General features: G+C 42.2%; 1 protein-coding gene across 7 annotated transcripts in view; it reads right to left on the bottom strand.

Moving 5' to 3' along the window:
- The window catches only part of arhgap27l (Rho GTPase activating protein 27, like), a 45,094-nt gene extending 27,112 nt beyond the window's left edge, over window positions 1-17,982 (bottom strand). For 4 of the 7 annotated variants that reach the window (XM_039826161.1, XM_039826163.1, XM_039826162.1 and 1 more), the window contains exons 1-3: window positions 17,897-17,982; window positions 3,533-3,665; window positions 2,384-2,704 (exon numbers count right to left, since the gene is read on the bottom strand). In XM_039826161.1, coding sequence (XP_039682095.1) covers window positions 2,384-2,704; window positions 3,533-3,563 — 352 coding nt within the window. In that variant the 5' untranslated portion in view covers window positions 3,564-3,665; window positions 17,897-17,982. Of the gene's footprint in view, window positions 1-2,383; window positions 2,705-3,532; window positions 3,666-10,147; window positions 10,431-17,896 lie in introns of those variants that run through there. The other 3 variants (XM_039826160.1, XM_039826159.1, XM_039826158.1) reach the window with 3 other exon arrangements.
- Between the last annotated feature and the right edge of the window lie 3,716 nt (window positions 17,983-21,698).

Consider the following 21,698-nt stretch of genomic DNA (forward strand, 5'->3'; position numbering starts at 1 on the left):
TTCTATCTTGGCAAAAGTTATTCCGATTTACATGAAACTTAGAATGTGTTGTCTACATGTGATGTTGCATTTGCCCCCCCCGGGGCAAGAAGCGAGGGCCCGTCATCGCTGCTTGCAGCTTTAATTTTTTTCCCAGCGGCAGCAAGGGATAGGTAGGAATTTTTTTTTCCTTTACAGTAGCGATGGATAATGTATTTTTTCATAACATAGCCTACCTATTACTAAATGTACAGTTGTCGCTTAGTAAATTGAAAACATGTTGAGGCGTCATTCACGTGCATATTAAGTAGCCACATGTATCTGTTTTGGTCTTATACATCCACAGGTTTACCGCTCCAGCGGAGAGGATGGCTCGTTTAGACAGCAGCTAAGTTTACAAGAGTTTGTCCAAACTTCAAGATTCGTTGCAAACTAAGATAAAAAGTTAGACTACAAAGTGACATCTTTCATTTTAGCTTGTTTGTAAAAAGTCGCTATTTCCAGAGTAGAGCTGTGTTTGCACAGGGCGGTGGACAAGAGTGGACAGAGCAGACTGATCAGACTGAGATATGGTTTCTACATGTGTCTGCCTGTAGAAGACTCTATTTTAACAAATGTCTTGTGTGAAGCACTTTGTGACTCTCTGTAAAAGGTGCTATATCAAATAATAATTATTATTATTATTATTATTATTATTATTTTTTATATATATATATATATATATATATATATATATATATATATATATATATACACTGTACGTTATAGAACATTATCTCATACAAAGCTGCTCAGTTAGTAAACTTCTGAAATTGTTGCAAAAATCTTCAAGATTGTCGTAAAAAAGTGTCAAACATCAACAAAAGTAACAGTGTGGACTTCACTAATCTCAAACCCTCGGTGGCCAACGGAAGTTGTCGGAACACAAATTATGCAATTGGGTTAACACAAATACAAACTGAATCACATTCTATGGACAATTTGTGTTAAAATATACAGCGGTCATACAGTCATACAGCTGTTAATACACAGATGTTTCTTACAGGCTACATTGTAGCATTACGTCTGCAGAGTGGATGCTGCTGTAAATACTAGAATCCGAGAAACTGGAGACACGGTACAGAGAGCAGCATAGTGGTGATCCACTCTGCAAACCTAAATACAGGACAGTCTTCTATTTAGTGTATATGTTTCACGCGCGGTGTGAAACAGATCATAAAGTGTCTCGATTTCTTTTAAATTAAACTACCGATACACAGGAAACGCCTGTATGACTGTCAGTGAGCGTGATAACAGTTTGGTTTGGAGAGTTTCTGTTTTTATTTCTTGTTTTCCTCCCCTGCGTCCTCTGATAACAGCTGACAGTAGATTGATGTTTCTCAGCTCTGTGCCGGCTCCAACAACTGAAGAAACAAAAACGATCCCAGAGAGAAAGCTCTCCGTCTCGCTGTGACTCACACAATCCTACGCCGTGTGGCGCTGCAGGTGGAGACGGTTAAAGGAACACGCCGACTTATTGGGAATTTAGCTTATTCACCGTAACCCCCACAGTGAGACAAGTCGATACATACCCTTCTCATCTCTGTGCGTGCTGTAACGCTGTCTGACGGCTCCAGCATTAGCTTAGCCCAGCACAGATCCTGCAGGTAACTGGTTCCAACTAGCCTACTGCTCCCAATTGTGACAAAGTGACAAAATAAGCAAATGTTACTATTTACATGTTGTGATTTGTAGAGTCGAAGGCGAAAAAAACAACGTAACATGAGACACAGCCATCTTCTAACAGTAAACAAACCGGGAACTATATTCTCAGACAGGCTTGCTGCGAGCATATCACTCCGCCCAAGTACTATATTCTTCCGCCTGTGAATATAGTTCCCGGTTTGTTTACTGTTAGAAGATGGCTGTGTCTCATGTTACGTTGTTTTTTGTACACGCTGTGACTCTACAAATCACAACATGTAAATAGGAACATGTTGGCGTCATTTTGTCACTTATTCGGAGCAGTAGGATTACTGGAACCAGTCACCTGCATGTTCTGCTGGCCTGATGCTGCTGGAGCCGTCAGACAGCATTACAGCACGCACGGAGATGAGAAGGGTATGTATGGACTTGTCTGACTCTGGGGGTTACGGTGAATAAGATAAATTCCCAATAAGTCGGCGTGTTCCTTTAAAAGATATGTTTAGCGGCTAACGCTAACGGTCCGCATACGGTACGCTGTAATGTAGCCAAAGCTTTAGAATGGACAAATAAATTAGGGCCAATATAAGGGATGTCAAAGACACACACACACACACACACACACACACACACACACACACACACACACACACACACACACACACACACACACACACACACACACACACACACACACACACACACACACACAGATAATAACCTTGGTCCAGAGTCTTTGCAACGGGAACGGGAACCGGGACCGGGACCGGGACCGGCGCGGCTGCAGGAAGCAGCACCGGGTCAGGACTGGGACTGGGCGGGTGGAAGTCCAGCGGCGAGGGGACGTCCGGCGGAAGCTCCTTGACGTACTTGGCGGGGATGTAGAAGGGCTTGGAGCCGCGGTCGTGGTCGCTCTGCACCTGCCACCAGTGGTCGTTGCTCTTGGCCAGCAGCACGTAGCGCTCGTTGGGTTTGATGGAGACCAGCGCACCGTCCCGGCCCTGGTACTCATACTGGAACTCCACCAGAACCAGACCCAGACCTGCACACACAGGGAGGACACTGTCACACACTCTGGGGGGGTTGGGGTTGAGATCTCCAACTCTCTAGGGAGGGCCTGGGACAGCTGAAGACGCACTTGTTTAAATTTGCTTTTGATTCATGTATGTAAAATTTTGTCTTTTATTGATTGTTTTTAGTCTTTTAGTCTTTTTAGTTGTATAACTTACTATGTTTTGTACAAATGTTTATCATGTGAAGCACTTTGTGACTCTGTGAAAGGTGCTATATCAAATAAACTTATTATTATTATTATTATTATTATTATTATTATTATTATTATTTGTCTGCAAAAAATAACTCAAAAAAAAAATCGCAACAAAAACGTCCCAAAAAGAAACAAAAACTTTGGAAAAAGCCCACAGTGGATTATTGGGAGGGTCCCCTGTAAATCACACCTATGCACACACAAACACTGTGAGATGAAGAAGTGTGAAAGCCATGAGAGGGTGTGGTGGAAACCTGATATCACCAACACACCCCCAGGACTAACAAAGAGAGAAATACCTGCAGAGAAACACAACCGTAGGCGTACATATCATACCTCAAAGAGGTCAAACAACTCAAAACATGAACTGGGTCTAACATTGGGGGTTAAAGAAAGACAGACAGACAGACAGACAGACAGACAGACAGACAGACAGACAGACAGGCAGGCAGGCAGGCAGGCAGGCAGACAGACAGACAGACAGACAGACAGACAGAACTAGTTCAGTTACTTGAGTGGGACTCTGTTACTGTTCATATTGTTATCAGATCTGTGTGACAGAGACAGAAAAGGTTGCCGTTTTGATGCCAACTCAAGACTCACCTCTGCTAAGCAGGGAGGAGGTTGTTGCCATGGCGACGGCTCCTCGGGCCCCGCCCCCCCCACTCAGGTGGACAGGGCAGGTGAGTCTGCAGGTGAGGGGTCAAAGGTCACAGCTGATCATCATCGAAGCCGTCTGAAGAGAGAGAAACAGAAGCATTCATTCATTCATGTAGTTGTCGATGAACTATCAGTCATGTAGAAGGATTAATAGTCTCATTCAGGAACAGTACGTTAATGAATGCATCAACCATCATGATTTGTGATTTATTGATGATGTTCATATCTTCTTCAAAGGTCCATCTGTAGTTAAAGAGACTGAATAGTAGTGTTGTTATCACTTGTATGTTGTTGGCCACTCACCCTCTTCTCTACACATTACATACTTATCATTCCAATACGCATCTTGCACACTACTTTGCACTATTACTTTTTGCACTTTCCATCCCAGTCCATGTGTACTTGTCTTGATATTATGTCTTATTTGTATGTTTGTATTTTTGTAGATTATGTTGATATGTGCCTGTATGTATATTGTTGTCTCAGTACAGTATGTGTCTATATTACTATTTATCAACTGAATGTTTAATACTACTTGTGTATGTAAGTATACTTGGCCAATAAATTACTTCTTCATGTTTGTGGTGCTGACCTGATCTTTAACATCTTTAACTTTGATAAATAAGATGATATGATAACATGAATAATGGTGTAATAACATTTAAAGTATGAAGTTTTTACACACAACTACAGAGTACTACTGTAGTATGTATTGTGATAGTTGTTCATTCAGAACAACCTGAGGAACTGAAACTGTGATGGTGAGTTCCCACCAAACACCTTTCACAAGAACTGGGCGGAGCGTTTCAATCCAATCACTGAAGAGATGGGTTAGGGTCTCTTTAACTCCATCCAATCACTGAAGAGATGAGTTAGGGTCTCTTTAACTCCATCCAATCACTGAAGAGATGAGGTAGGGTTAGGGTCTCTTTAACAACACATGTACCTATGAAGAAGACATCATTAATAAATCATAAACCTTAACTGATGCATTCATTAAGGTATTGTTGCTGCATGGGATACTATTAATCCTTCTACATTCCTGACTCCCTGAGTCCCTAAATGGGCCTTTACTATACATCAAACTCTACAACAATACATAACAGACACACAGTACACAACCCAAAGTCCAGAAAGACACACACAGACAGACAGGACAACTCTGAACTCAACAAGAACACACACACACAGACAACAACATAAGACAGACTGACACCATGAAGAACACACACACACACACACACACACACACACACACACACACACACACACACACACACACACACACACACACACAGACAACACAAGACAGACTGACACCATGAAGAACACACACACACACACACACACACACAGACAACACAAGACAGACTGACACCATGAAGAACACACACACACACACACACACACACACACACACACACACACACACACAACATCGGTCTAAAATGTAATACTGTTTATAACAAACCCTGCATGAAGAAAAGTGTGTTTGCTTATTACATTTCGATTTCAAATTGTATCTCGGGGTGGGGGATACCACTAGTTGTTGCTGTGATTTTAGCAAGGTGTTAACAATCACAAATTGTTGTAGACTAAACATATAAATACTGCGGTGAACCCGTGCGTAATGCTGCATGATGGCCCTGCTGGAGGACTGGAATGGAAGAATCAGGAGAAAAAGAGACTTCAGGGACCATGACGATGACTGGCTAATATGCCGATTTAAATTCCCTAATGTAGCTGTAATAGTAATATAGCTGCGCTCTTGGATTTATGTACTGAATTGGGCCCAGTAGAGAGGGCAACGCGCCGGAACCTTGCCATCCCGGTCCAAATACAGGTCCTCGCCACTCTGGGTGAAACTGGCTGTTTTCAGAGGGAAATGGCTGACAGCTAAGTGTTTTTTTAAATAAATATTATATATAATCTTCAACTTCATCACTAAGGCTTGTTTGGATATAATATATAGTTCTGTTAAATCTTATTATATACGTCTGGTATATCGAAGCTGTCCACGAGTACCGTAATGCCTGCTGATTTGGAAGAGGTTATTAATAAAGGTAGTCTATAGATCCGGTTTCCCTACGCTGTGCGACAACAGGCCGAAATTATAATTCAATTGGCAGCAATTCCCGAGTATCTGAGAGTTTTTTTTTTGGTTGTTTGTTTTCTCCGCCAGTCGTCATGATTCGGCATGTTTCGGTGTAACGAAGAACAACTGCCAGGGTCATTAACGTACTGATCAGCATTCACGAGGTGCTTTACATTGACTATTTATGGTTAAAAATGGGCGTGTACAGGGCGGGATAAGAGGCTGATCCACGTACGCACACTTGTAGTCAATCTGTGATTTATAAAGGGAACATTGCTTACAGGTGTGCGTACACACGGTTTTATAAATCTGACTTTTTTTCGGCGTACGCCAATTTGGGCTTTTGGGCGCACGTACACTTATAGTAAGGATCCTACGCACAGTTTTATAAATGAGACCCCAGGGCTCTAGAATGTGACCAAACTGTGTAAGGGTGCGACTAAGATTTTTCCTAGGTAGCACCGGTGCACCTAACGTCCTCGCATCCGCTGCCTCTCCACCAATGAAGCGATGTCGTTTCTATGGATATGGTTTAATGTTGCGTTATATGACCCATTCCTTCTGGAAAGCCGTGCCTGTGTTTGGATCTCTCCTCCGCGCAGCCCCCCCTCCCCCCCATTCACTCACACCCTGCAACATGCAACATGGAGAGACACAGCGCCGTCGATCCAAACTGCTGACATTCATCTACAGTTTTAATTGTTATTAACACAGCTGTATATTGTTAAGTATGAGAGGAAACCTGTATTATTAACACAGCTGTATATTAATAGTATGAGAGGAAACCTGTATTATTAACACAGCTGTATATTAATAGTATGAGAGGAAACCTGTATTATTAACACAGCTGTATATTAAGTATGAGAGGAAACCTGTATTATTAACACAGCTGTATATTAATAGTATGAGAGGAAACCTGTATTATTAACACAGCTGTATATTAATAGTATGAGAGGAAACCTGTATTATTAACACAGCTGTATATTGTTAAGTATGAGAGGAAACCTGTATTATTAACACAGCTGTATATTGTTAAGTATGAGAGGAAACCTGTATTGGTACCAGTGTTTCCGCTGGTAACTATCTGTTATTGCGGCCGCCACCGCGAAAAACACATTAGAAGTTATTAAATGGAACTAACTTCAGTGTGTTGAGTAATAGCGTGTGAGACCTGGGCCAGAGATGTGACCCATGGCCAGAATATCATAGTTCATAAAAATGCAGCGCAGCCAGTGACGATACAGACATTTCATCGCCTACACAAGTGTAACGCCGCTGACCCGCATTCGACCCCTGCTGGACCCGTTCATAATGAGTCAGCCGTCACTCTGGGAGGAGCTTCAGTCCATCATACTCCCCCTCTCTCCCTCTGTCTCCCCCTCTCTCCCTATATGAGCTACTGGGTATCCAGGTCTGTTATTTAAAACAAGTGAAGGAGCTTTCTCAGAGATATATATTTTTAAATATATCCCAGGCTATTTATTTCAGATAATTTACGTGTTGCAGCTGTATATTTTCAAATTGGGACGGAAACTCTGTCTTTGCATTTTATTTTAATCACATCTGTTTTAATAAAAGAGCTTGTGAAAAGTGGCTTTGACTTAAAACTCAACATTTAGCCCACTTTGTAAAAGATTTGAGGTAGAGATATATATTGTGTATCGCCATTCAGCTGAAAAATACAGAGACTAGTGACTAGTGACTAGTGGACTAGTGAAAGATCTGATAATAATCAGTGTGGAGGGGCCCAGTTTGGAGGATTTTGATGCTAGGGAGTGTGGCGAGCTGGTTTAGCCGAGGTCAAAGGGAAAGAAGGCCAAATTACAGGTGTTGGCCATCTGAGGGGCATTTGACAGCAAGGGGGGGGGGCGCTATAAGACTTTGAGTACAGTATAATTGTGCTTCAAATAAAAAAAGAAAAATGTACCTACTCCTTATTCTTGTTTAAAATAATTGACATAATATATATATGAATGTATATGGAGTGTGATAAAAAGGTGACCTTGAAATTGTGGCGTTAATGACGACGCGAGGAAAAATTTGGGTGCACCTAAATTTTGTGCTGGTGCACCTAAATAAAAAAATGTAGGCACACCAGTGCAACCAAGGCAAAAAGTTAGTCTGGAGCCCTGCATACACACACAGAGAGACAACACAATACAGACTGACACCATGAAGAAACACACACACACACACACACACACACACACACACAGAGACAACACAAGACAGACTGACACCATGAAGAACACACACACACACACACACACAGAGACAACACAATACAGACTGACACCATGAAGAACACACACACACACACAGACAACACAAGACAGACTGACAACATGAAGAACACACACACACACACACACACACACACACACACACACACACACACACACACACACACACACACACACACACACACACACAATACAGACTGACACCAAGAAGAACACACACACACACACACACACACACAACACACACACACACACACACACACACACAATACAGACTGACACCATGAAGAACACACACACACACACACACACACACACACACACACACACACACACACACACACAACACACACACACACACACACACAATACAGACTGACAACATGAAGAACACACACACACACACACACACACAATACAGACTGACACCATGAAGAACACACACACACACAGAGACAACACAAGACAGACTGAAACCATGAAGAACACACACACACAGACATCCATAGATACATGTGTTACAGGAGTATTCTAGTAGAGTAGAGCATTGTAGTATAGTAGAGTATTGTAGTAGAGTATTGTAGTATAGTATAGTATTGTAGTATAGTAGAGTATTGTAGTAGAGTATTGTAGTATAGTAGAGTATTGTAGTAGAGCAGTTAGCTGATGTGTTACAGGTGTGATGAATGCAGAGATGGGAAGTAACGAAGTACAAATACTTCGTTACTTTACTTAAGTAGATTTTTCGGATATTTCTACTTTACTATTTTTTTTTGTGGCGACTTTTTACTTTTACTCCTTACATTTTAACACGAATATCGGTACTTTCTACTCCTTACATTTTAAAAATTGGCTCGTTACTTTAGTTTTGTACAAGAGGTCGTAATGTCGGAGAATAGCGCGGACACGCACCTCACACCATGAGCGCGGGCGGCGCCACACAGAAAAAAAGTGAGAAAAAGAAAGAGAGACTGCTGTCCGGAGGATAATCAGTTGAGATGGTGTGTGACGTCCTTTGAGAACTGTAAGTCTTATAACTTATGTTGTCAGTTCATGTAAGCCTGTTGTTGTATTGGTCTATAGTTCCTGCACAGTTAAAGTAGGTTAGCTAGTGATTTAGTTGTTTGTGTTCTTCACCTGTTAGCTTAGGTTTCACGTGCTACACGCAACGTCATTCCCAAGCATCAAAAGAGAGAAGTTGTCCGTGTTTTCAGACACAACTGGGGCGAAGTTTGAAACCAGCATCAGCTTTAAATACGGTCCTAATCTAGTCCTCACTAGCAAGTTTCAAATAATTTCAATGGAGTTACGCGTTATTATTTTTCACGTGATCAATACCGAATTCAATCTAACGGATGGGAATATACTGTAGGCTACGTTGCACGTAACGCACCACTACAAGACGAATTCGACAGATTCGCCGCATTCTGCATTCATTTGTGGCAAATAATTGCAGCTTGATGGTGGTAACGCGATTACTAGTAGTATGGACGGCGCATGATTGAAAATGAAGAAAACAGAGATCCCAGAGATTAGGCAGACAAGCAGCAAGACATTCCCAATCATCCCTGGCCTTATCTGAGAGAGATGTTTGAGATAGGCTAGGAGGCATCAAGTATGACTCCTGGCCAATGTGCTGTGTAACTCTAAAAGTATGGGGAACTTCTTAATTAATCTATGTTTAGTAATTCATATTGTATCCTTTATTTTCTTTCTATATTTGAGCACACATACATGTAGATTCCTTTAAATGTTAAGGGGACGATTAAAAAAGAGAAACTGGATCTGTGAATTCTCACAGAATCACAACTGAATTCATATCTTGCTACTCAGTCAGAATCTTATTAAGCTGAGTCCCAGTCTCTGTCACAATAATCATATATGTGATGTTTGGCAGACATCCATTTAAAATGTAGACGATGGCATATAAAGAGCCTGGTTTTTATGTCCACTGAAGTTTCTCATCTTGCACTCTAGTAACGTGTGGTCCAGGTAGCTTTGCATAAAAAGTGGTTGTCATTCGCAAGGCTACTTTTACTTTTATACTTTAAGTACATTTCAAAGCCTGTACTTTGTTACTTTTACTTAAGTAAAGAAGTTAAATCAGTACTTCTACTTTTACAAGAGTATTTTTTAACACAAGTATCTGTACTTCTACTTAAGTACGGGAAGTGAGTACTTTTGCCATCTCTGGATGAATGTGAACACAAACACACTCACTCAGGAATGTTTCCTGTCACAACAAGTCAAGCTCCATCCGGCTCCTGCTGCTAACGCTAACGCTAACCCTCATGTCTTCATGTCTTCACGTCTTCATGTCTTCACCCTCATGTCTTCACTTGGTGTCGGCGTGTTCTGTAAGTAAGTCACCTGCTGTCTAAGGGAAGTTCTGCACAGTCCGGTTCCCTCCCCGGTCTCTGTGAACAGGCTCAGTCCTCTCTGGCGTCAGCCCTTCAGAGTAAACACAGCCGGATCATATCACAGCTTCCACACCAGAGATACAGCGAAGCCCCACCCACTCACAGGTACGGGGGCGGGGCCTGTAGCTGTGACATCACCTGCTGCTCAGGTGGCAGCTACGGAAGACAATTAGGGCCACGTGGAAAATGTTTTGAGTTCTGAGTTTGAAGAGAACTTTAATACATTTTTGTTGCCCTAATCCTCTTCTGTTTACTGTGTGTTCACCTGCACTTTACTCTGAAAATCCTGCAGGAAATCAGGAGTAACCATGGTTACATGACCCACTTACTATCTAGTATTTCTTATTTGTGAGCTGTCACTCTACCTCTAGATGTCTCTCATATTCTCTGTTCATATTCTCTGTTTTGATTTCTTTATTCAACTTATTTATCTGGATAGCCTACATATATATTCTTTCTGTCCTTTTTCTATCTCTCTCTCTCACACACACACACACACACACACACACACACACACACACACACACACACACACACACACACTCAGAACAATAGCAGGAGGCTGAACTCAGTTCTGTTCTGTTTTTAGAGGGAAGTGTCTGTTCTTCCTGTCTGCAGCAAGCCCCGCCCACATTCAACTCCACCCCTCGGTGACATCTCACTCTGTGTGTGTGTGTGTGTGTTTGTGTGTCTGTGTATGTGTGTGTCTGTGTGTCTGTGTGTGTTTCCTGTCTTTGTGCAGCAACAATAGTCTGACTGCTGAACATTCACGGTTTGATTTTCCTCGTCTTCATGTGTCTTTTTGTCTCAAAGAACATCAATGACTGATAAGCTAAGCTAATGTTAGCTTTGTAGTTGTCCTGGGATTTCCCCAAAATGAATAAATACCACACATAGAAACACTAAACTGCTGTAGTAGCTCAATTGTGTTATAACTAAGATAGCTGCTGAAATAAAATGAATATTGTACGTAATATACACTCACCTTAAAGATTATTAGGAACACCTGTAAGATTTCTCGTTAATGCAATTATCTAATCAACCAATCACATGGCAGCTGCTTCAATGCATTTAGGGGTGTGGTACAGGTCTAGACTATCTCCTGAACTCCAAACTGAATGTCAGAATGGGAAAGAAAGGTGATCTAAGCCACTTTGAGCGTGGCATGGTTGTTGGTGCCAGACGGGCTGGTCTGAGTATTTCACAATCTGCTCAGTTACTGGGATTCTCACCCACAACCATTTCTAGGGTTTACAAAGAATGGTCTGAAAAAGGAAAAACATCCAGTATGCTGCAGTCCTGGGGGGGCCAAAATGCCTTGTTGATGCTAGAGGTCAGAGGAGAATGGGCCAACTGATTCCAGCTGATAGAAAATCAACTTTGACTCAAATAACAACTCGTTACAACCGAGGTATGCAGCAAAGCATTTGTGAAGCCACAACACGCACAACCAAGGTACAAGGTAATGGAGCCTTTTATACATTGTTGCAGTGTTGCTTTAGAAATAAACAATGGACAAATAGAGTCTTTAAAAGCTTCAGATGTAAAGTTATTCACTGTCAAGTGACGTCAAAATGAATGCCAGTCAGTGGAATGCTAACGGGAGGTGAAGGCTTGGTAGCATCAAAATGGCGCCATAGGAGGTTCAAATTCTGAAGCGAAGCTTACCCCCTTGGGTCTAAAGCAGGGGTCAGCAACCTTAGGCCCGCATGACCTTGGCGTGGTGCCATTGGTTAAGGCCTTAACCAATGGCACGCTGCCAATATGTGTGTATGTGAGTTATTGATGTGTTGAAATCATGGTTGAAATGCTGAAGCACTCTGTCATCCGCATGCCAAATGACAACGTTCATAGTTGCGCGACCTGTTATTTACAGTAGTTTGATTGACTTGTATCCCCACCATAGACTGTGTGTAAAAACTATCCCCGTCCTCTTGCAGCAAAGACCCACCCTACTCTGGCTCTGCTCTGCTCTGCTCTGATTGGCTAGTAGGCTACTAGTAACGCTGCTGGCAGAGCCTGCTCGGTAGCGGTATGCCGGCAAGAGTGTGGCTGTAAATGACATACCACGTTTGGCAGTCATGGCAAGATACGGTGATGTGACTGTAAGAGAGGAACTCTGCTGCTTAAAGCCATGCCTGAAACAACCAAAGGTGAGGACATAGCCAGAGTTTTTCTGGAGCATTTTGAGGAGCGAGGGATTGACATTAGCAAGATTTTTGCAGTGACAACAGATGGTGCCCCCGCCATGGTCGGGAAACGGCGGGGAGCAGTCACATTAATCGAGGAACAAGTTGGTCGCCCCATCATGTAACTTCACTGCATAATACACCAAGAAAATATATGAGGAAATGAACTGCGCAAACAAAGATATCCCTCTCCACACAGCAGTGAGGTGGCTAAGCTGCAGGAACGTTTGATCAACGCATGATCATGGAAGTTGCATCTTCACCTGCTGGAGATCTGTACCAGAGCAGTGTTGCTGTCTCAGGAACATTACATTGGCTTTACTGACAGTCTTCAGATCAACCTATCTCTGTGAGCAGATATTCTCACACATGAAGAGCGTGCTCAGCCCCTCCCGCAGTCGTTTGACAACTGACCACTCCGAAGCTTGTGTGCAACTTAAAGTGACTAAGTACAGAAAAGCAGGGCCAGGGATCACATTGACTGGTAGGCATCTGTTTAATGTAGTAGCACATATGACTTTACATACAAGGGCTCGGTCCCAGTCCCTTTTTTTCATCTTGTATAGTGTTTGCTACACTTAATTCTCCCTTTGTGACATTTACTGCCATTGCAACCTTTTTTGAAATGAGGGAATATAACTGCAAGCACATGCAAAATGGGAACTGTGCATATAAATCTATAAAAAATACAAGTATTAAGTGTATTGCTGATAAGATTAATGATTTCAACTCAGATGTAGATGTTTCATAAGCATGGCAGCATTATTGTATAGTTCTCATATTTCTGTTTGTTACTCTTAATTCTCCTTTTTTGACATGTACTGCCATTATAACTGAGGGAAGTGTAAGATGATAAACAAGATGGGTGTAATAAACTCAGATGTGGATGTTTTCATAAGGATGGCAGCCTTGTATCATACTCCAGATATAATTACAATGTCCTGATTATGGGAAATAAATGGTATCAAATGTTGCTATGGAATAAAATTACAGATTCCCTGGATATTACATTTCAATGTGATGTCATAATTAAACTTAATGTTGACATGGCACACTAATAAACAAGACACTTTGAAAGGGCACTTCATATTAAAAAGGTTGCCAACCCCTGGTCTAGAGCATGGGTTCCAGTAAAGGCCCTGACCACTGAGCAGACCGCCAAGAACTCGTGGTGACGGAGGCGGCGCTGATCTCTTCCTTATTGACCACAATCTGCGAATCTAGGGTAGTGAGGAAAGGACAAGCTATTTGCGGGGATGGGCTACATCCCCTATTTCAGGCATATGAGGTGCTTCCATCAGGCAGAAGATATAGGGTGCCATCCTTACAAACCAACCAATCATTCATTCCTACCAGCATTACACTACTAAATAAATTAGGGAAAATAACTTGATCCTTTCTGGCTAACAATACTGCATGCATTGATTGATTGTGTATTGGGGTTGTGTGGGGAGGAGGGAGGGGTTGGTGGCCTTGTTGTCTGTTGTTTATGGTCTTATGTCTTTTTGATGAGCTGTATGGTGCAAGATGAATTTCCGAAAGGATCAATAAATGTCTATCTATCTATTTAATAAGGGAAACCGGACACAAACGTTGCTATGATACCCACAACAAACAGCATCAGCAGGGAACCCAACAGAGCCTACGGTCCCTCTGCTCCCCCTCCCCCCACCACCGGGGACACAGCAGCAGAACCCAACAGAGCCTACGGTCCCCTTGCTCCCCCCAGTTAAATAAATCAACCAAAATTCAGTGGATGTAATCCTACATTTATTTATTTTTTTAAAGATAATTTTTTTGGGGCTTTTCCGCCTTTAATTGACAGGACAGCTAGGTGAGAAAGGGGAGAGAGAGGGGGAAGACATGCAGGAAATCATCACAGGTCAGACTCGAACACTGGACCTCTGCGTTGAGGCATAAGCCTCAAAGTATAAGTGCGCCTGCTCTACCCACTGAGCCAACCCGGCCACGTAAGCATTAATCTTACCTGCGAAGAACATGGATGCATGGACATGTTGTCTGGGTTCCATACAACGTACATGCATGCATCCATGTTGTTTTGTGGCAATTTGGTTGTAAGAAACCCATATTTCTGATATAAAAATCTTTTGAAAAGGGGTCAAATTTGACCCGAGGACAACAGAAGGGTTAGGTTGTTATATTTTACTAATTTAGAGGCCGGCCGGCCGGCCGGCATAGTTGGTCTAGCACCAACCACAGTACAGACACAGGTGTAATGTTACGGTCTCTACGTTACATTTAACGGTAGAACATCAGTTTATTAACGTTGGTTTATTTTGTAATGTGTCGGTATGTGTCGATCTTTTAGAAAACATATTTATGTGAGAATAAATATACCTACACAAGTAGTTATGTATCTTGTTATGGACATAATGTGCAAAAATAGATATAGAAACAGTGTTTGCCTGAATCAGCAGCGGCAGAACCCAACAGAGTCTACTGTCGCGCTGCTTTCCCCCCCCGACACCGGGAGATAACCAGACTGTCCCTCTCTGGGCCGTCGTCCAGGCTAACGTTAACGTTAGTTAGCTAGATTGCTAATTCCACCCAACATATACAGTATGTAGTGCACACAACAGCACTAGTTACCGAAAGTGATCCAAACAAAGTCAATTCAATTCTACACACAGGAGCATATCATAAAATATCTAAAACACAAAATTACAAGCAAGACAGTCACTCATCTGCTTTGCTCCGATGTGACTAGAGCATGTGGATGAAAAATGATCCTGAACTGGATCAAAGACAGCTGCCAGCACCGGGATCCAGGCTCGGATATATCTATATTTATATGTAGATCTTGCAGGGAGGACCCTGAATAGATGATGTTTGGAAGATTGGATCTAAGGAGTCTGATGCGACAGTCGAGTCGTCTCAGTGTCTAAAAATGTGTTTATGAAACAAAGGATCAACCCATTCAGGATATATGGGGCGCACAATGTCTGATTGTACAGAGAATCCCTTAGTTTCCCCCCAATAAATCACGATATATAGCCTGTTGTGGGATAAATATCAGCTTATTTATTAAACTGATAACAACAATGAGAAGTAAGGACTCAGTATGGCTGAGTACTGGAACATTTCAGACACTTTACTAATTTAGTGACCGCCCACCTGGTTAGCTAGCTTGCTTGCTAAGTTTAGGACCAATCAGATTGCCTTGTCATTATACGTGTTTAGTAGGTATTTAAACATACTTGTCAATAACTCAGTTTAAAGTTTATGACCTTCTAACCTTTGATTGTTTTCAGTTTAAGCTGCAGCAGGGCTCAATAAAGTTTTACTGTGTTGAACTGAATCTGCTGCCGGCCCTTTAAGAGGTAAACAGTCCAACCTGATCTGGGACACAGAAACACACCTGAGGCAGGTAGGAGAGAGAGAGAGTATCACATTCCTCCCCCCTCTGTTTGTCTCTCAGCCACACCCACCCCGCCAGGAATGTAACACACACACACACACACACACACACACACACACAGAAACAAGGCTGAAGTGTGAGAGAAAATAAACTGTCAATCATTAAAACCGAGGTCAACACGCCCCGCCGACCAATCAGAGGAGACACACAACTTAAAGGAGAAGCTCCAACCTTTACCCTCTCTCACTCACACACACACACACACACACACACACACACACACACACACAGAAACACACACAGAAACAGAAATAGCTGAGTTTAAATCATAAAACCACCGACTGACTCCACCTCCTGGAGGCTGAAAAGGAATGTTTCTGTGTGTGTGTGTGTGTGTGTGTGTGTGTGTGTGTGTGCGTGCAATCACACACTGAACATGTGGATCACTCACCAACAAATACAGGAATTCAGCTCTCTGCATCCTTCTCAAGATACAGTGAAATGGTCAGTAAATATTGTGTAGCATTGCAACTTTATGATAGCCACCCAAATATTGTTGGCAGTTTACAAGCAAAATATTAACCATTAACAAATACTTAAAATACTCGATAAAGTGATCAGCACTGAAATCCAACCTCCAACCTTGTAAAGAACATCTTCAACCTGTTCTCACGGTATCCTGACTCTGAAGGTTAACCAGTGTGCCGGGAACCGTAACAACAGAGATCGCACGGTGAAAGTAGAAATAGGCTTCATAATAAAATCCAGTTCGATCGTTTTAAACAGCTGTTTGATGAACAGATGTGATGCCAGCTCTGTCTCCACAGGGCTACACCACAGATGCATTCTGGGATATAAAGACAATAAAACTCTCTGGGTTGTTTGCATTTCTTTAAACCAATCAAAAATCATCTTGAGCTCCAGCTCTGCTAAATAGTCTCAGGAAGGAACTGGTTCTGGTGGAACATTTGCACCCCGCAAAAGAAAACATCCACTATTAAATGAAGTTAACTGTTGACACAATCCAGTAACGTGAGCTATTTAAATCAGCTGATACATGGTTAAACCTCATTGGCTCTTACCAGTGGATCTCTGTGTGGACTTCATCCACAGTAATTCCACCAATCAGTCCCAAAACCTCCCAGTTAGAGAGGAAATTATCTAACATATTCTTTATAAAGCCTCCCAGTTAGAGAGGAGATGATCTAAACATATTCTTTATAAAACCTCCCAGTTAGAGATGAAATTACCTAAACATATTCTTTATAAAACCTCCCAGTTAGAGAGGAAATGATCTAACATATTCTTTATAAAACCTCCCAGTTAGAGAGGAAATTACCTAAACATATTCTTTATAAAACCTCCCAGTTAGAGAGGAAATTACCTAAACATATTCTTTATAAAACCTCCCAGTTAGAGAGGAAATTACCTAAACATATTCTTTATAAAACCTCCCAGTTAGAGAGGAAATTACCTAAACATATTCTTTATAAATCTTTATTATATATATCATTCTCTGAAAGACCCAGCAGGTCTGTCTTGTTGTAACCGTCCACATCTTCTTCATAACTTGATATTTCAGCGTGTAACTCGCTAGCTACAAGGTTGGTGTTGTTTCCTGTAGAGAAGGCCTGACATCATTATCCTGTAAGTGAACTTCCATTTAACCACACTAGAACCTGCTGACAGTTAGTGTGTTGTCGGGACACAGTGCACAAGCTAAACACACCCGGTGACACATCCCTGCCAACACACACACAGAAACAGACACGCACTCGCGCACACACACACACACACACACACACACACACACACACACACACACACACACACACACACACATATACACACAAAGACACACACTTAACCAAAAGTCAAGTCTTATCCCTGAAATTAAACAGTCCCTGTAAAGAGAGTGTGGAATGACAGATGGATAGATAGATAGATAGATAGATAGATAGATAGATAGATAGATATTTACCGGCAGTAAAAGTCAGATCCAACCATCCTGCTCTGTTTTTTTGCTCTTGTATTCCTGTAGGGGCGAGTCCAAACCACTGAAACAGGTTCCTCTCTCTCTCTCTCTCTCTCTCTCTCTCTCTCTCTCTCTCTCTCTCTGGCCCCGCCCCTCCCTGTGCTGCCAGTCTCAGCTTGTCCTCCCCCTCTTCCTCCCCCTGACTTTCCATCCTGTTTGACAGGAGGAAACCTGCAGGTCTCTCTTTGGGGGGACCACCGGCGCCCTCTAGCGGCCGGTGCATCGTCCCATCCACTTACTGAAGTCACTCCGATTCAGCTAAAGAAAGATGACCGTTTGTCTAGTGGTTGTTCATAAAGACATCTATTTCTATCAGATACAGAAGTCCACAGCTGTGGAATTCATTAAAAGCATGAACTTTCTTTAGGTCACATTTAAAGAAGTTTCTCATTTCATCTTAAACCTTCTTGTATTTACTGTCTGACTCTATGGTTTGCCTTGTCTTTTTATGCGCTTTATTTTTTGTAAAATATATGAATATATATATATATATATATATATATATATATATATATATATATATATATATATATATATATAGATATATATAGTGTGTTAAATATTTCCCTGTTTGCTTGTTTTACTTTTGTAAAGTAATTTGTTTGTAATGTTTTATTTGTATTAGGGGAGGACTTCAGGCTTCCTTCTCTTCTGCACTGAAATTGTTTTTTAATCTATTTTTAAACTTATGTACTTTAGATCTTCGTTTGTGCAAAATAACTAAACTTCTTCGTCCTGAACATTACCACGGTGTTCAGCCGACGTGTCAGGACAGATCATTATAATACCTCGTTAAAGGTCCAGTGTGTGGGAATTTCTCCCATCTAGCGTTGAGATCATATATCGCAATCAACTCTCTGGCACCACGCAGTTCAAAGTAGGTATTACAGCTACGGTAGCCGTTCGGTGTCTTCCATCTTTGAAAGGCAGCTCCATTGTTCACTCTTTTTTTATAACGATGCCGGTCTCTTGCTTTTTTCAATATCCTTGTACTTTTTCTGGGCGAAGAAGAAGAAGACTCCTGTTCCTGAAATTAGGATTTTGAATATGTGTGGTCCTCCATGTTTACTTCTTCAAACGTGCCGGGGGCCGGGAAGCTACGATACCCATTAGCAGCATTAGCAGCATTAGCAGCATTAGCAGCAGCTGTGAGTTTATCATGTGACAGAGAAAACGTGAAAGGCAGAGCAGTATGTTCTGTATGTCCCTTAACTGCTAACATATTTCAAAATTTCAAGCCAATAAGAATATTTGGAATTGATGGTGGAGGTAAATATTCATGAAAAAGGACAAGTTTGTAAATGGGCAACACAGATTTTGATAATGAACAAATAAAAACATTACACATTAGACCTTTACATGGTTAATAAATAGTAGCGCATTTTAGACATACATAACTTTATAAAAGCCACCAATATAATGTTTATAGGCGGTTTACGGACAGATTATTAATTGTTATTATTCATTCCCATGGCTTTTCCTACCACAGCTACGCAGATGACACCCAACTGATTCTCTCCTTTCCCCAGTCTGAAAGGCAGGTAGCAGCCTGTCTGACTGACATCTGTCTGACTGACATCTCTTCTTGGATGTACCCAACAACACTGAGCTCCTTTTCCGTCCAGGGAAGAGCTCTTCCACCCAGGACTTTACTATAACTATTAAAGGGGTGATAGAATGCAAAACTGATTTTACCTTGTCATAGTTGAATAACGACAGTTTAGTGGGTAACTAGGACATACATAGAACCTCTAAATCCCATTGACATCTCTTTTCTCTGCAAATCTCACTATTTGAAACTGCCTCTGAAAACGGGCGGATCTCAACGAGCCCCATAGTTGACGTCAACTATTGCGGCTCCTCCTCATTTGGCTCTAGTCTCTCTCTTTGTCACGCCCCAACATTTGCATAGGCTACACAACTGACCTGAGATCAGTTAGTCTTCTGAATCTAGGTCGTGCAGATCTCAGAAATTGTATACATTGTTCATATGCTATTTTACCATTAAATTCACTTCTGAGACTTTTTTATGCGAGAAATCAACTACGTAGAGGTCAAATATGGGCCGTTTTACGAAAATGTATGTCTAATTGCAAATTTTGTCCGACTGTGTGTCGGAGTTCAGAGGCTGGTGCTGCCTGTGTAGCTGCCTCGCCGCCCGGCCTGCCTTCCTTCACAGGCCCCGGCCTGCTGTGAGGTAGATGGAGCTCAGTCACGACTGGCAGCCCACAGCACTCCATACCCGCGCAAAGTCACCGTTTTGGGCTAATGGACTACGAAACGCCGCTGCTCTGACAGAGCTCCAGGGCTTGCAGCTCCCCTCTTTCTGCTAAATGGCCGGTGTATGTGAGTCAAAGCGCGGTCAGCGAGCTTGTTACGCCAGCATTCTCTTACCACAGGTTCCAGTTACTCTTTTAATGTGTGTAATTATAATGTGTTGAGTTATTTAAACAAACGATTGGGGAAATAAACGCTGCTTGTCCGTGAGTCTCATTGATAGAGCCTGCGGCTGGATGGAGCTCTATCAATGAGAGCAAGCTAGCTAGCTTCCTCTTAGAATACCTCTGGAATTCATATAATATAATATTAATTAACTTGAAATCAGACACCATTGTTAGCTTTATAAGACATTTAGTTAGATTCCTTCAGTGCTTTTGATTGCTGAAGGAATTGACTACTGGACAGCTAGCTACTAAGTTAAGTACTTACTTTATTTGGGTTTTCTGCTGCTTCTTTGACTGTTCTACTTTCTTTCTATTGCTGCTGCTGTGTATTTGCTGTAATTGGTTTTTGGTTGAGCAAAGTTAGTGGTTTTGTTAGAGTGAAACTAGTTAGTGTGAAGTGTGACTTTGGGAGTGGGGCCTAACGACTCCCAGGTGCTTTGACTGATTAGCGAGGGTGTGGCCTCCCACCGGTAGCCAACACAGTCCCCTCTTTTTATTTAACATTGGTATTTGCGTGAAGCGGCAGCTTCAGCGGACGAAGACTCGGAGGACAAAGACAAAGGAGTCTACGCAGGAGTCTTTGCGGGAGGCTAAGTGGGAAGCTAAGTAGGCTGATATCTCATATCCGACCTACATTGCTTGGTGACTTAATCCGGAAATGTGCTGTTTCTCCATTCCTGTCCGCGTGTCCTCTCGGAGATACTACAAACCACGCATTAGCTCGCAAGATTTCCGCAACCCTAACTCTCTTACCTATCCCACCCGTTCCACACACACACAACACCTTGTTGCAGGTGGCCTGTGGAACTGCCAGTCTGCCACTCGCAAGACTGAGTTCATATCTGGCTTTGCATCCCTGCAATCCCTTGACTTCCTTGCTCTCACAGAGACCTGGATTACACCAACCAACACATCCAGCCCTGCTGCTCTCTCTTCTGCCTACTCTTTCACTCACACACCCAGACCCACTGGGAGAGGTGGAGGTACTGGCCTTCTCATTAACCCCAAGTGGAGATTTTCTCTCTACCAACTGCCAGAGTTCACTCCTCTCTCTTTTGAACTTCATGCTGTCACCATAACTCATCCGGTGCAACTAGTCATCATTGTTATCTATCGCCCACCTGGTCCTCTGGGGGAATTTTTGGAGGAACTGGATGTCCTTCTTTCAAACATCCCTGAAACTGGCCCTCCGCTGGTACTTCTGGGTGATTTCAACATCCAGACAGAGAAGTCAGCTGTCTTTCTTCACCTTCTCTCTTCTTTTGCCCTCTCACTCTCTCCTTCACCACCCACTCACAAAGCTG

The sequence above is a fragment of the Perca fluviatilis genome, chromosome 15 (assembly GCF_010015445.1).
Source record: "Perca fluviatilis chromosome 15, GENO_Pfluv_1.0, whole genome shotgun sequence".
Classification (NCBI taxonomy): domain Eukaryota; kingdom Metazoa; phylum Chordata; class Actinopteri; order Perciformes; family Percidae; genus Perca; species Perca fluviatilis.